This window comes from Marmota monax, unplaced genomic scaffold, assembly GCF_021218885.2.
Source record: "Marmota monax isolate L192 unplaced genomic scaffold, Marmota_monax_Labrador192_F-V1.1 WCK01_AAM20220418_F8-fsc00022, whole genome shotgun sequence".
NCBI classification, from domain to species: Eukaryota; Metazoa; Chordata; class Mammalia; order Rodentia; family Sciuridae; genus Marmota; species Marmota monax.
In genome coordinates this window covers 15588159-15601566 of record NW_026695215.1, presented here as the reverse complement: position 1 = coordinate 15601566, position 13408 = coordinate 15588159, and the positions used below count along the sequence as shown (strand labels likewise).

Genomic DNA, 13408 nt, shown 5'->3' with positions numbered 1-13408 from the left:
CTTGATCCTTGCCTAAATTTGGTCCCATGTTTATTTCTGGGCCAGTTCCTCTGACTTATTAAATGCCAGGTGCTGATTGGCTTCATCTTGGCACTGGGTCCCAGGTCCACCCTGAATCAGTCACTGGAGCTCAGGGATGGCATATTGTATTGGCTTAAATGAAGTAGAGTCCACCCCTGGAGACTGAGTCAACCCCCTACCCCTCAGGGCTGCCTCAGCAGGAGGGACAGAGTGAGACAGATGCCGCTTTACTGGTATTCACCTCACTGTCACCTTCAGTTAAGCAGGCAGTTATACAGTGTCTGTTGTGTGCCAGGCAGGGTACAGGCTGCCAGGAGGACACCAAGAGGCCAAGTGTTGTTGCGAAGGATAACCGAGCCTGCTTATGCAAAGTGCCTGGTGTAGCCCTCAGCCCCTGAGATTCCTCAGTATTGTCTTCATTAAAATGAATAATGCATGCGTGATCCTTGCTATCCAGGAGAGAGAGACTTAAACTAATAAATTAGAGCAGCATGCAAAGAGGAAGCCTGCGGGCAGCATCAAGGGGAGAGATCCCACAGGAGTACGCAAAAAACCCAACCAAGTACAGTCCCACGGCTCTTAACCTTGGCTTCACATCTGATTCACTAAGGAGGTACTCGACTCCCCGCTCCAAGTTAAGTCGGAACCCCTGGGTGTCAGGCGAAGCACGGGGCATCAGTTTATCTTTTTAAAGATCCCCCAGATGATTAAACCGAGGTGCTAAACCACAGTTTTAGGCTCTGGAAGAGAGAAAACACACAAATAGAGCATCCTCTAACAATGCCAGGTCGCGGCGGGGTGGAGGGGGGGATATGTTAACATCAACTGTCCCCTTGGGTTCCAAGGCTCAGGGCAGAAAGCACAGGGGGACCCTGAGCAAGGAGAGGGCATGGAGGACTGGGGACTCAGGGAAGGTTTCAGAGAACAGCAGGGGACAGGGAACCTAAGGGACTTCAACAGACTGTGAGATTTGCCTAATTGGAGCTACTGGAGGCGGGAGGGGTCTCTGTGTAAAGAGGAACAGGTGTAAGCACAGGTAAGTGGGCAAACCCAGAAGGTGTTATCAGTGGGTGGCCAATAGGAGGGAACCCCACCCCGTGGCCTCTATTATCAATGGGGAAATAAATCACTCACACACACACACACACATACACACACACACACACACAGATGAATCACAAGAGTTTGCTTTCCAAATCAGGCTTATGGGACACACAGTCAATGTAACCCTGGCTCCATAGCCAATTGGTGTCTTGACAGGGTCACTCGGACCCAGCCTCCACAGGGCAAATGATGGAGCCTCTGTTTCTTTCAGGGGGAGAAGTCGCTAAACCCCGGTTTGCGCAGTTCTTCCACGGCAGCCTGGCCAGCCTCACCATGCGCCCTGGCAAGATGGAAAGTCAGAAGGTGATTTCCTGCCTGCAGGCCTGCAAGGAAGGGCTGGATATTAACTCCTTAGAAAGCCTCGGGCAAGGAATAAAGGTAAGAAAGGAGCCGGTGTCGCCCCGTGAGACGTTGATTTATGAGGCTGAGGCTGCCCCACATCCGGGTCGGCCAGGAATGAGTTTATTTCTTGCACAGAAATGGTGCCACTGCAGAGTGGGGGAGGCTTGTGGCTGTGACTTTCAAGAGGGACTGATTTCTGCTGCCATCTCCCGAAACTCTGAGATCCAGTCCTCATGGACCATCAGCCCACGCCCGACAGTCAGCACGTGCTCTGGGTCTGCCTGGAGGAAGTGATTCGAGTCTGTGGGTTGAGCGTTTGCTTGGCTTTTCATTCGCCTGCAGGAACTGAAGCAGCGTGCAAGAGTACGCTCAGGCAGTGTAGGAAAAATAAATACACCCCCAAAAGGATCGAAAAACAAATAAATAAATAGGACCCAGAGCGACACATGAGAAAGGAAAGGGGAAACAGAGGGGGCAGAATTGGAGGTCATTGGGTCTGCATCATTATGGTGACGCACAGGTCATACTCCCAGCAATCTCTGGCCACCAAAAGGAATGTGAACAGATTCACTATTTTTATTGCCCGTGTGAAACAAAAATATTCAAGTGATCTGAGAGAATCAAAGCTATGTTCTGAGAAAAAGCATCTCCTGAAGGGAGCAGGGAAGGATGTGACCAGCTAGGGGGTTATTTTCTGCCTCACCCGGACTTACAGAGCTCCTGCTGCCAGTGGGTCCCTTGGGTGCTGAATAAGTGTCAGAGACAATATCATCGGAGCCCCTGTTCCATCAACATGGCCCCCAGTCTGGGAAGGCAGAGGCAATCTCTCAGCTCTTCTCAGGAAGTCAGGGTGGCCCAATCTCTGGGGACAATGATGGCTACCCAGAGCCCTAGAAGCTGTGACAGTTCCCCTCCCTGGTCATTTTCCAAGGGAGTGATTCTACAGAGAGGTTTCCCAGGTGCTGCCCATCCTTACCGAGGCTGCCACAGAGCTGTGTCCTGCTGTCCCACCCTGGGCCTGCCTGCCCTGAACAATAGAGTGACTGGGGACCTCCCTCTGCAGGGACCTACGCCTGTGACCCGCACACTGGGCAACCCTGGAAGGACTGTGGTCATCAAACCTTCCACGGACACTTGTATTTGCTCTGAGCTGTGTACTCGATTACCAAAATCAATGTCCCCAGCTTCCTGTGTTCAGGGGCCATTTGTAATGGAGCTTGATGACTTCTTCAATGATGGGGAGCCCTGGAATTCACCAGCCTCCCTCTGCCAGCCACTGTTTTGTTCTAAATGCTTTACGGTTATTATTTCTGAGAATTTCCCCTTGACAGAGGACCATGAATATTTTTCATTTTTCACAGTAGGAACTGAGGACTGAAAGAGAAAGTTCCCTAAGATTGGAGAATTAGTGATAGGCAGAGCCAGAATTGGAACCCAGGGAATCCTGATCCCAGACTCTGGACTCTGGGTAAATGGCAGTCAGAGAAGCCTCCCCAGAGAAGGTAAGGTCAGAGCAGGATGTCAAGGAAGGGTAAGTAGGAACCAACCTGGAGAAGAGCAGGAGGCAGGCGAGAGGACTGTCCTTCCAAGATCCTGAGCGGTGCCAGGGCAGGAGGCTGAGGAACATCACAGGGAGCACTGGAAAACTTTAAGGCCAGCACTAAGGTGCTCAGATTGCAGGGGGCAACCAGGGGAAAGTGGGACCAGAGAAGTAGACAGAGGCCACGTCTTTGTTTAGGTGTTTACATTTATTTTTTTCTATTAGCAACTGGGAGCCATTGAAGGGCCACACAAGGGAGCATGATCTTGGTGAGTGTGGGGTTTAAGGGCTCACCCATGAGACTGGGTCAGAGGGGAAAGATGGAAGGAGTGTAGGAAGCATCATAAAGCAAGATTGACTTCCCAGATCACTGTTTAACACAGCTGGCACACAAGCTCATGTGCATGCATGCGTGCGTGTGTGTGTGTGCGCACACACACACACACACACACACACTCTACAGCTAATCACTTGTCTTTGGACGAAGCTCACAAGATGGCCTCATGTTGGAAAGGCCAGTCTTGACCCCACCGTATGTGTTATTTTCTTAGGGTTTTGTCAACCAGTGATGCAGAGATCATTCTCCAAACCGCCTCTCTTTTTATCTGATTCTGGATTTACCCGCTGCCTCTAAGTGCATCTTCTCTGCTCTGAGCCACCGCATGAGGCCGCAGTTGCAGAGTTCCAGGCTCTTCCGAGCAAATAAACCAAAGATGCTGGACTTAAAATCCATGCATCTTTTAGAATGGTAAATTAAGAACAAGAGGAGTCCTGGCCTTTTGAAAAGCAGAAGCGTTGCAATAAGTGGCATCAAAAAATGGGGGGGTGGGGTTGCCTGGCTTTTCAGGATGCCAGCGGTTCTTAACCACATCACCGCAAATGATCCTGTTCCATCCCCTGGGCACGTCTGGTGAGAACTAGAGCACTGTGTAATAAGTTAATAAGACAATTTATGGAGCGCCACTGGGGGCGATTTTACGTTCATTATCCCCACTCTTCAAAACAGATTAAATATTATGACCTCATTTCAAAAATAAGGGGACTGAGGCTCAGGGACTTGTCCAAGATAAATCCACACTCTTTTCCTCTGCACTGGCAACTCAGATTAGAAGATGATCTTGAGAATTATTAAAACTAACTTCCTTCCTTCCCTGCATTTATCCCTCACATCATTTCTGAATAATGGCCCTTATTTTATTTGCTGGTTACTGGCCTCCTCCTGCTTCTCCAAATAGAAGAATTGAAGCCCTCCTGGGATTAAGAAAATTCCCTACCTGCTCCTAGGGCTGGACACAGGTCCCTCTCTTTTCTTCCTCTGGATCATGCACATTTCTGAGTATTTCTCCGGCTGTCTCAAGTCTTTAAATGGTTGTGGTGGTTGTGGTCTTCCATCCAGGTAAAATGCTGTGGAATAGCCACATTCCTGAAGAAGACCCTGTTCTGATTTTCACAGTGCAGTCCCCCATCACTATCATCTTTACAGTGTGAAAGAGCAAGGATTGTAGAGTAAGGCATACCTGGATTCAAGTCACACCACCAATATTTGTTATCAGGGTGACTGGACAAGATTTAATCCCTTCATGCAGACCCTGCATGTATACAATTGACTTAATATTAATCTTTTAGCTATAAAAATTGAATAGAAGAATATATATGTACATATACATACATACACACACAAGTGCATACACACACACATCAGCAAACCTAAGCAGGTCTCAACAAACCACAGGTCCCTTTGTCTTGGGGCAGCCTCTAGAGTAGCAGTCTTTATCTGGTCCAGCCCACAGCGGATAGTAGATGACAGGCATCCAGGGGAAGTGAAGATGCCTACAGAGCCCAGAAACAAGCAGAAACCTCACTGAGGGCCCATCCTGCTTGGTGGCTGGAGAAACCAGCTGAGCTTCTAGGAAAGGTGACCATTCTGGAAGGGCCATCTGTCCCCAGGCCATCTTCTGGGCTCACTGTGGCCCTGACACATCTTCCCAATGGAGAACAAACGCTGCCATGCTTTGCTGAAGCCCCAAGGATACCACCATCCCCTGCCCCTGGGGTGATGCCAGTGTGAACAGAGACCCACTCACAGAGCAGAGAATTGTGTAGCTGGAAAAATACAAGAACCTACTCCCTGGAGGGTTTTATTGATCCTGCAAGAACTGTTGGTGGCTAGGGCAATGCAACTTCATTCTCTGTGACGCTCTGGCAGGCAGAGCAGGGTGTCAACTAGAGATCCAGCACATTCCCTGGCCCGTGCTGTCACCAGGTGGCCACCATGGGAGTGCGCCCCCTGCTGATTGCCATGGGGTAGTGCTAGCACATCCCTCTGGGAGAACCTCCTGCTTTTCCTGTCCAGCCCTCATGCCAGGCTGAGAGCAGGCATTTTTGCAAGCCTCATGGTCCCTCTCTTGCTTATCATGGGATGGAAATTGTGGCAATGCTGAGGAAAAATCAGCAGACCCTTCCCTTGAGGTGCTCACAGCGTGCTGCAGGATGCAGACAGACAGACAGCAATAGCACCAGACTCTGCTCTAGGTGGAGTAGAAGGCAAAGTGGGGGTGAAGGGCAGAAAGCCATTTGGGATCATAAGTGATATTTTTAGAAGAATGACCTTGAATTTTCTCAAATCTGAAACAGGTGACTTGAGAAACATCTAAGATTTAATTACAACTCACCAGCGTGTGGCGGCTCTGGGGCTGAACACCCTACGCTGCCGGTGAAGCATCTGTGGCTAGAGACACAGCAACGCAGAGCTGATTGCCATGTGCCTAGCACACAGGGGCAGTGCTTGCGGCCAGAAGCACAGTCAGAGAGACCCTTTAAGGGACAAAAGAGAGCGGGACCATGGAAAAGGAAGAACAGAGAAGACAGGGTGGCCCCACGAGCAAAGGCTCAGCACAGACAGAAATGCAGTGTGATCAGAGCTATCGTAGGCCAGACACCTTGAAGATGCTAGAAACTTTACACCAGTCCAGCATTCCTAATCCAAAGATGTGAAGCACAAAATTCTCCAAATCCAAAACTTGTTGAGCACTCTTGTGACGTCACAAGTAGAAAATTCCCCACACAATCTCATGTGACAAGCCAGTCGAAACACAAGTGCATGAAAAACGTTGTGTGAAATTACCTTCAGACTATGCATCAGGGGTGTCTATGAAACATCAGTGAACTTCATGTTTAGACTTGAATCTCATCCCCAAGATATCTCATTATATAGATCCAAATACTCCAAAATCTGAAATACTTGGTCCCAAGTGAGTCCTCTAGATGGGTTAACCATTGTGGTCATGTCCTCAAAATCTCAATGGCTTAACACTTAAAATTTTGCTTGTCTCTTACACTTAGTCAGGGAGGTCACTGAAATGTCCTGCGAGGCATCTCTCCGCCTAGGCCCAGAGCACCACACCCCACCTCCTGAGTCCATCTTTTTGTGGATTTAAGGGAAAATCAGTGTCTCGTTGGCTAGGTGTGGTCACATGACCCTGGCAAGGACTGATAATGAGTTCCAATGAAAATTCAAGTGAATGGAAAGTCCCTTTGGGGATTGGCAGGGGTGACACTGTGTGAAATGTGGGCCCAGGAACTCTTCACTTGTTCACCCAACAGCGCTCTCAGAACGCTGGGGTTAGGTTCTGAGATTCAGGAGAAGAGTCAGGGTCTCTGGGCTCAGCAGCCCCTGTCACGATACTAGTATAATAAGTGTACTACCATTTTGTAAGTGCCACGGAAGGAAGGGACCAAAGCCCAGTGGAACCTCAGTGAGAGCCCAGAAGCCTCAAGGAGTGGGGAATGAGAAGACACACCCCTGATAGAAACGGATGAACATGGAGCTGTTGGCCGGGGAAACTAAGCAAGAGACTGACATGGTTCAATGTCACCAATAGTGCTCATGACACATCCATCTCTCGCTGGGATGCAGATACAGAACAGCGTGCCCTTACGACGTCAAGTCAGATCTGGAAAATGTGAATATGGACTGATTTTCCCTTAAATCCATAAAAAGATGGACTCGGCTTCCTTCGTGGTAAGAGCCATACAAAATAAAACTACACTAACATGGCATTTGTCATCTACCAGATTGACAAAAATCCCAGTCTGACAGCAGGCTGTGTCGCCAAGGTGCTGAGAAAAGAGGTGTTGTCACTCACTGTTGGAAGGAGTGCACACTGACTCGACCCAGCAGTGGAGAACTTGGCAATGTTGATCAAAGTTAAGTGTAGGTACTTGTTGACCTAGTCATCTTACCATAGGGATTTATCCGACAGATACATTTGCACACTCTTGAGTATGAGATTACTCACTGTGGCATTGTCAGTAAAAGACTTAAAATAACCCAACAATTCACATTAGTAGACTGATTTCAAAAATTACAGTTTATAAATGATGCTGGAAAAACTGGTAATCCATATGGAAAAGAATGAGACGAGACCCTTGTTTCTCAACCTGCCCCAAAGTCAACTCAAAATGGATCAAAGAGCTAGGAATTAGACCAGAAACTATGCAACTCCTAGAAGAAAAGGTAGGGTCAACACTCCAGCATGTAGGTTCAGGCAACGACTTTCTCAGTAGGACCCCAAAGCTCAGGAAATAATGCCAAGAGTTAATAAATGGGATGTCATCAAATTAAAAAGCATCAGTACAGCAAAGGAAACAGGAATGTGAAGAGAGAAACTACAGAATAGCAGAGAATCTTTGAAAGCTACTTTTCTGACAGAGGATTAGTATCTAAAATATGTAACTCAAAAAATTTAACAAACAACCTGATAAATACATTGCAAATGACGGAAACAAATACCTCTCAAAAGAAGAAATACCCATGACCAATAAATACTTGAAAAGATTCTCAACATCATTAACAAGTAAGGAAATGCAGATCCAAATGACACTGAGATTTTATCTGAGTCCAGTAAGAATGGCAGTCATCAAGAATACAAGCAATAATAAGTGCTGGAGAGGGTGTGTAGGAATAGGAACATTTTTACACTGTTGGGGGGATTGTAAATTAGTGCAACCACTGTGGAAATCAGTATGGAGGTTGCTCAGGAGACTAGGCATGGAACCACCATTTGACCCAGCTATACTAGTCCTCAGAATTTATCCTGAAGAATTAAAGTCAGCACACTGTGGCGAGATAATGCACACCCATGTTTATAGAAGCACAATTCACAATAGCCAAACTATGGCACTAGCCCAGGTATCTGTCAATGGGAGGATAGATGAAGAAACCATGATACATATATACATATATATACACATACACACGTGGTGTTTTATTCAGACACAAAGAAAAAATTAAACTATGTCATTTGCAGAAAAATGAGTTGAACTTAAGAACATTATGTTAGGTGAAATAAGTCAAACTCAGAAAATCCAGGGTTGTATGTTTTCTCTCCTATATGAAAACTAGGGAGGAAAAGGGAAAGAAGATGATGCATCTCATGAAAATCAAATGGAGGTCAGTAAAGTAGAGGAAAGGAACCAGGGACAGAGAAGAGGGAAGGGACAGGGAACTACTAGGGAATGACATTGGCCAAATTATATTTTAATATCATATGCATGTACAAATATGTAACAACAAAACTCACCATTGTATATAATTGAAATATACCAATTATAAATATGAGAAAAAAATCACAGTTTATCTATAAAAATAGTACACATCTTAGAAAAAGGAATAATGAAGCTGTTCATGTACTAAAACAGAAACATTCAAGAGATATGAGCTAAGTGAGAAACACAAAGTATGATACATCATGTAATATGCTACCTTTGATATAAGAAAGGCAAAGGCAAAAATCTGTGTTCAATGATAATATATAAGAGTGCTTAAGTATAACTGTCAGGATAGGCTAGGTTATGCTTCAGTAACAAATGACTTAACATCCTAGAAGCTTATACAATATAATTTTTACTACTTGTGCTTCATATGCACTGCAGATTGGCTGTGTCTCTAATACATACCACCTTCACTGTGAGACTAGGACCAAGGACAAGGAACTAAAGGAATTTTGCGGGTTTTATGGCAGAAAGAAAGAGACATGGTAAACCATGAATTGGCTATTAAACCTTCCATCTCAGTGTGAACCAAGTGATATTTCTGCTCACATGTCACTGAGCAAGCTAGCCACATGACCACTTCTGAGTGCAGCAGGGCAAAAATGTGTATCCTGTGGGGAAGGGTACCATCAATCACCGGGTTAATAGGATAGACATGTGTAGGCCTCTCTCTGGGAGAGGAATCAACTAACTCTGCCCAAGATTGCAATTTACTACTGAGAAATTAATATAAGAGTGATTACCTGTGGGATCAGATTGTGGAAACTAGATGGATGAGACGTAGGAAAAAGACCTATATTTTTCACTTAACTTATATATACATTTGAACAGAGTGAGTATACAATATATTCAGAAGTATATATGTTAAGTCAGGTTCCTATGTAAAAATGTATTGCCGCAGTCTGGCTGGGCACAATCAGGAGCCACTTGTCAAAAGAAACTAACTTTATTTTTAGAACCACACACGACAAACAAAATAGTCTCTCAGGAAAAACCCTCAGAGCCTCAACTGCCACCACCGGCTTTCCCCAAGCCTCTCTCTCCCACACAAGCTTCTCTCCACCTCCCACAATCCTCCTGCTCTTGAGGCCGATTGGCTGGGTCACGTGGGCGGAGCCAAAAAAGTCCCCCAATGAGCAGCTCCGTGGTCTGAAAGGGCAGGGAAACAGTCCAATGAGCATCACCGCAGAGGAGCCAATCAGCTAGATGTTGCTGGGGCTGCTGTGAGCCAATCGTCAGCCGGCAGCTGGAAGTTTGCTGGCAGCTGGAAGTTTGCTGGGGCCCCTTCGGCTGTGGCTCTCAACATCTCCCCCTCTCTGTTTAAACAACAAGCATGTGGCTTAGGGACCGTGCCTGTTAGGCAGTCCAATTCAACATATGGTCCTTACCTGTCATCGGATGAACTGACCTCTAGGCGTCAGCCTCCTGTCTTAGGTTGGTACCACTGCAATTGGATCATACCCGTCACTGACTACCGGTCCAGCATACAGCCATACTTGTGGATAGGCCTTTGCACCTGTGGGGGGGTGAGGTTCTTTGCCTCACCTCTGTTGGCCCCCAAATTTTAGACCATCACTAGTAGAGGAGGATGCAAAATGCCATGACATTAAGCCAATTGAGGGCTCCTTTGAAAAATTGTACCACCGGTGACATCATCAGCAAAAATACTCCAGCACTACCACAATTCGCTGTACCAACAGATAGTTCACAATGCATACAGGTGAGCTCACAATGTGTCCAGGCAAGTTCTGCAAGCAGTTCAGTGATGGCTATTGTAGAAGCTGTAGATTGGTTTTATCTTTGACTTCACCAGCACTGGGATGAAGATAGGAATTCTGGCAATAATGGCTAAAGAAAAAATTATGTAACATTACAGAAGGCACTAAAAGAAAACAATTTTCTTAACAATTTACATTGTCTTCACCGGCACTGGGATGAAGATAGGAATTCTGGCAATAATGGCTAAAGAAAAAATTATGTAACATTACAGAAGGCACTAAAAGAAAACAATTTTCTTAACAATTTACATTATCTTTAAGAGAATTATTAAATATAATGAAAAGGAAAGGTGAAAGTAAACAGATCTGTTAACCTTCTTTTTTGTTTACATATTAAAACAATCCTCAACAGTTGTTTACCCAATTTAAATTAAACCATATAAATCACGTGAAAAAAAAATATTTGGATCCATTTTATCATGAGCGCTCATCATATATGATATATGGACATACGTACATTCAAACATATAATACAAAACACAAGTGTGCACACATAATATAATACATACAACACATAACATTATAGTAAAGGCCTTATAACTTTTTACAGGTGAAATCTCCATTGCAATGTTTAAAAACTCTATAGTCAAAAAATAGAACTGATCAGCAAAACATTAACCTAGGTCTGTATGAGCTCAAAAAACAAAATAGAACTTCATGATATGGCAAAGGGCAATAATAAAATAGATATTGAAAAAAGCATCCTGGTTCTGTTGCAGATGTAAGAATAGCCAAACTGGAGTTTTGGATATCAGTTGTTATGGATTTGAGCCAAATCATCTTCTTTTTGGTCTGTAGAAATCGCTTTAGTTAATCTTTCTGGAATCCAAATCGGCTGCTGTTCTCCCTGTGGAAACACATAAACAGACCCCCGACTCCAGACAATCACTGGGTCAGGACCTTGGTTAATCTCTCTGGAATCCAAATCGGCTGCTGTTCTCCCTGTGGAAACACACAAACAGACCCCCGACTCCAGACAATTACTGGGTCAGGACCTTTCCATTGTCCTGTTAGAATATCCTTCCAAAGTACCTTGGGCTTATGTACATTTTTTGGACACATATGTCTTTCCGCAGCACTAAGTCCTGATGAATCCAAATTTTAAAAGTTTAGAGTAAAAAGGGTTATTTTAAGTTTATCTTTGGGGAATATATACCCCTTCCCAATTCCTTCTTTTTGCTTTAATAAGTACATTTTAATAGTTTGATGAGCTCTTTCAACTATGCCTTGTCCCTGTGGATTGTATGGGATTCCTGTTATATGAGTAATGCCAAATGTTGAGCAAAATTGTTTAAAAGAGGTAGAAGTATAACCAGGGGCATTATCTGTTTTTAACTGTTTTGGAACACCCACAGTGGCAAAATTTTGTAAGCAATGAGCTATAACATCTTTAGTTTTTTCTCCGGCATGAAGGGAGCCCATCAAAAATCCAGAAGAAGTATCAACTGTAACATGCAAATATTTTAATTTTCCAAATTCTGGCAAGTGTGTGACGTCCATCTGCCAAATATGGTTAGGTATCAATCCTTTAGGATTGACTCCAAGATTAACTTGTGGTAAAAAGGTCACACAATTTTGACATTGTTTTATTATTTGTCTAGCTTGTTCCTTAGTTATTTTAAAACGCTTTTGTAAAGTATTAGCATTGACATGGAACTTTTTATGAAAATTTATAGCTTCTTCTAGTGTAGAGAAAATATGTATGTCATGTGTAGTTTTATCTGCTAAATCATTGCCCAAACTAAGGGCTCCAGGCAATCCTGTATGTGCCCTGATATGTCCTATAAAGAATGGATCTTTTCTGTCCCAGATTAGACTTTGTATAGTGGAAAGCAAAGAGAAAACAGTAGAAGAAGGGGAAATCCTACCAGCATCTTCAAGAGATACTATAGCATTAACTACATACTGACTATCAGAAAATAAATTAAATACAGAATCTTTAAACATCACAAAAGCTTGTAAAACTGCATTAAGCTCTACCTTTTGAGCTGATTGTTTGGGTACTAAAAATGTAAAAGTTTGATCAGGGGTAACGACTGCTGCTGTACCATTATTTGACCCATCAGTGAATATATTTGGAGCATTCATGATAGGTGTTTTTCTTGTCATTTTTGGAAAAATTACAGGATGCAATGACCAAAAAGACAATAAAGGATTAGATGGTAAGTGGTTATCAAATGAAACATTAGATTTACACATGATTATTGCCCAAGTATTTAACTCATTAGCTAACTCATCAATTTGATTCATAGTATATGGAGTAATAATTTTATTGGGAGAAATTCCAAACACTCCCTTTGCTGCTTTTATTCCTTTGAGTATTAATTGTCCTACAGCCTCAGGATACCTAGTAAGAATAGTGTTAGGAGAATAAGATAAATGTATCCATAATAATGGACCTTCTTGCCAAAATACTCCTGTAGGAATATTTTTTGTTGGTAGTACAATAAATAATAAAGGCAAACTTATATCAATTCTATCCAAATGCATATTTTCCATATATGTTTCAATGATTTTTAATGCCTTTCTTGCTTCAGGCGTTAACATTCGGGGTGAATTTGGATCTGATGGACCTTTTAGGATATCAAATAAAGGTCCCAACTCTCCTGTTGGTATACCTAAATAAGGCCTTATCCAATTTATGTCTCCTAATAACTTTTGAAAGTCATTAAGTGATTTGAGTTGATCTACTCGTATTTGAATTTTTGGTGGACGGACCATGGTTGAGGATAATAGAACTCCTAAATAATTAATTGGAAAATTTAATTGTACTTTATCTATTGCTATCTCTAGATTATAATTTTTTAATAAGTTTGTAAGTGTGGCATAACATTCTAGCAATGTGTTTTTATCTTTGTGTGCTAATAATACATCATCCATATAGTGAAATATTTGTAGTTCAGGATTTTGATTTCTAAGTGGCTGGATTACTTTGTTAACATAAATTTGACACATAGTTGGGCTGTTAGCCATCCCTTGAGGGAGTACTTTCCATTCATATCTCTGATCAGGACCTTCATGATTCAGTGCAGGGATAGTAAATGCAAAACGTGGACTATCCTCAGGATGA

At 43.6% G+C, this 13408-nt stretch overlaps 1 protein-coding gene across 2 annotated transcripts in view; it reads left to right on the top strand.

Moving 5' to 3' along the window:
- Positions 1-13408, top strand: part of Clstn2 (calsyntenin 2) — a 590554-nt gene that overhangs the window by 552867 nt on the left and 24279 nt on the right. For both annotated transcript variants that reach the window (XM_058574797.1, XM_058574796.1), the window contains exon 10: positions 1337-1503. In XM_058574797.1, coding sequence (XP_058430780.1) covers positions 1337-1503 — 167 coding nt within the window. The remainder of the gene's footprint in view (positions 1-1336; positions 1504-13408) is intronic.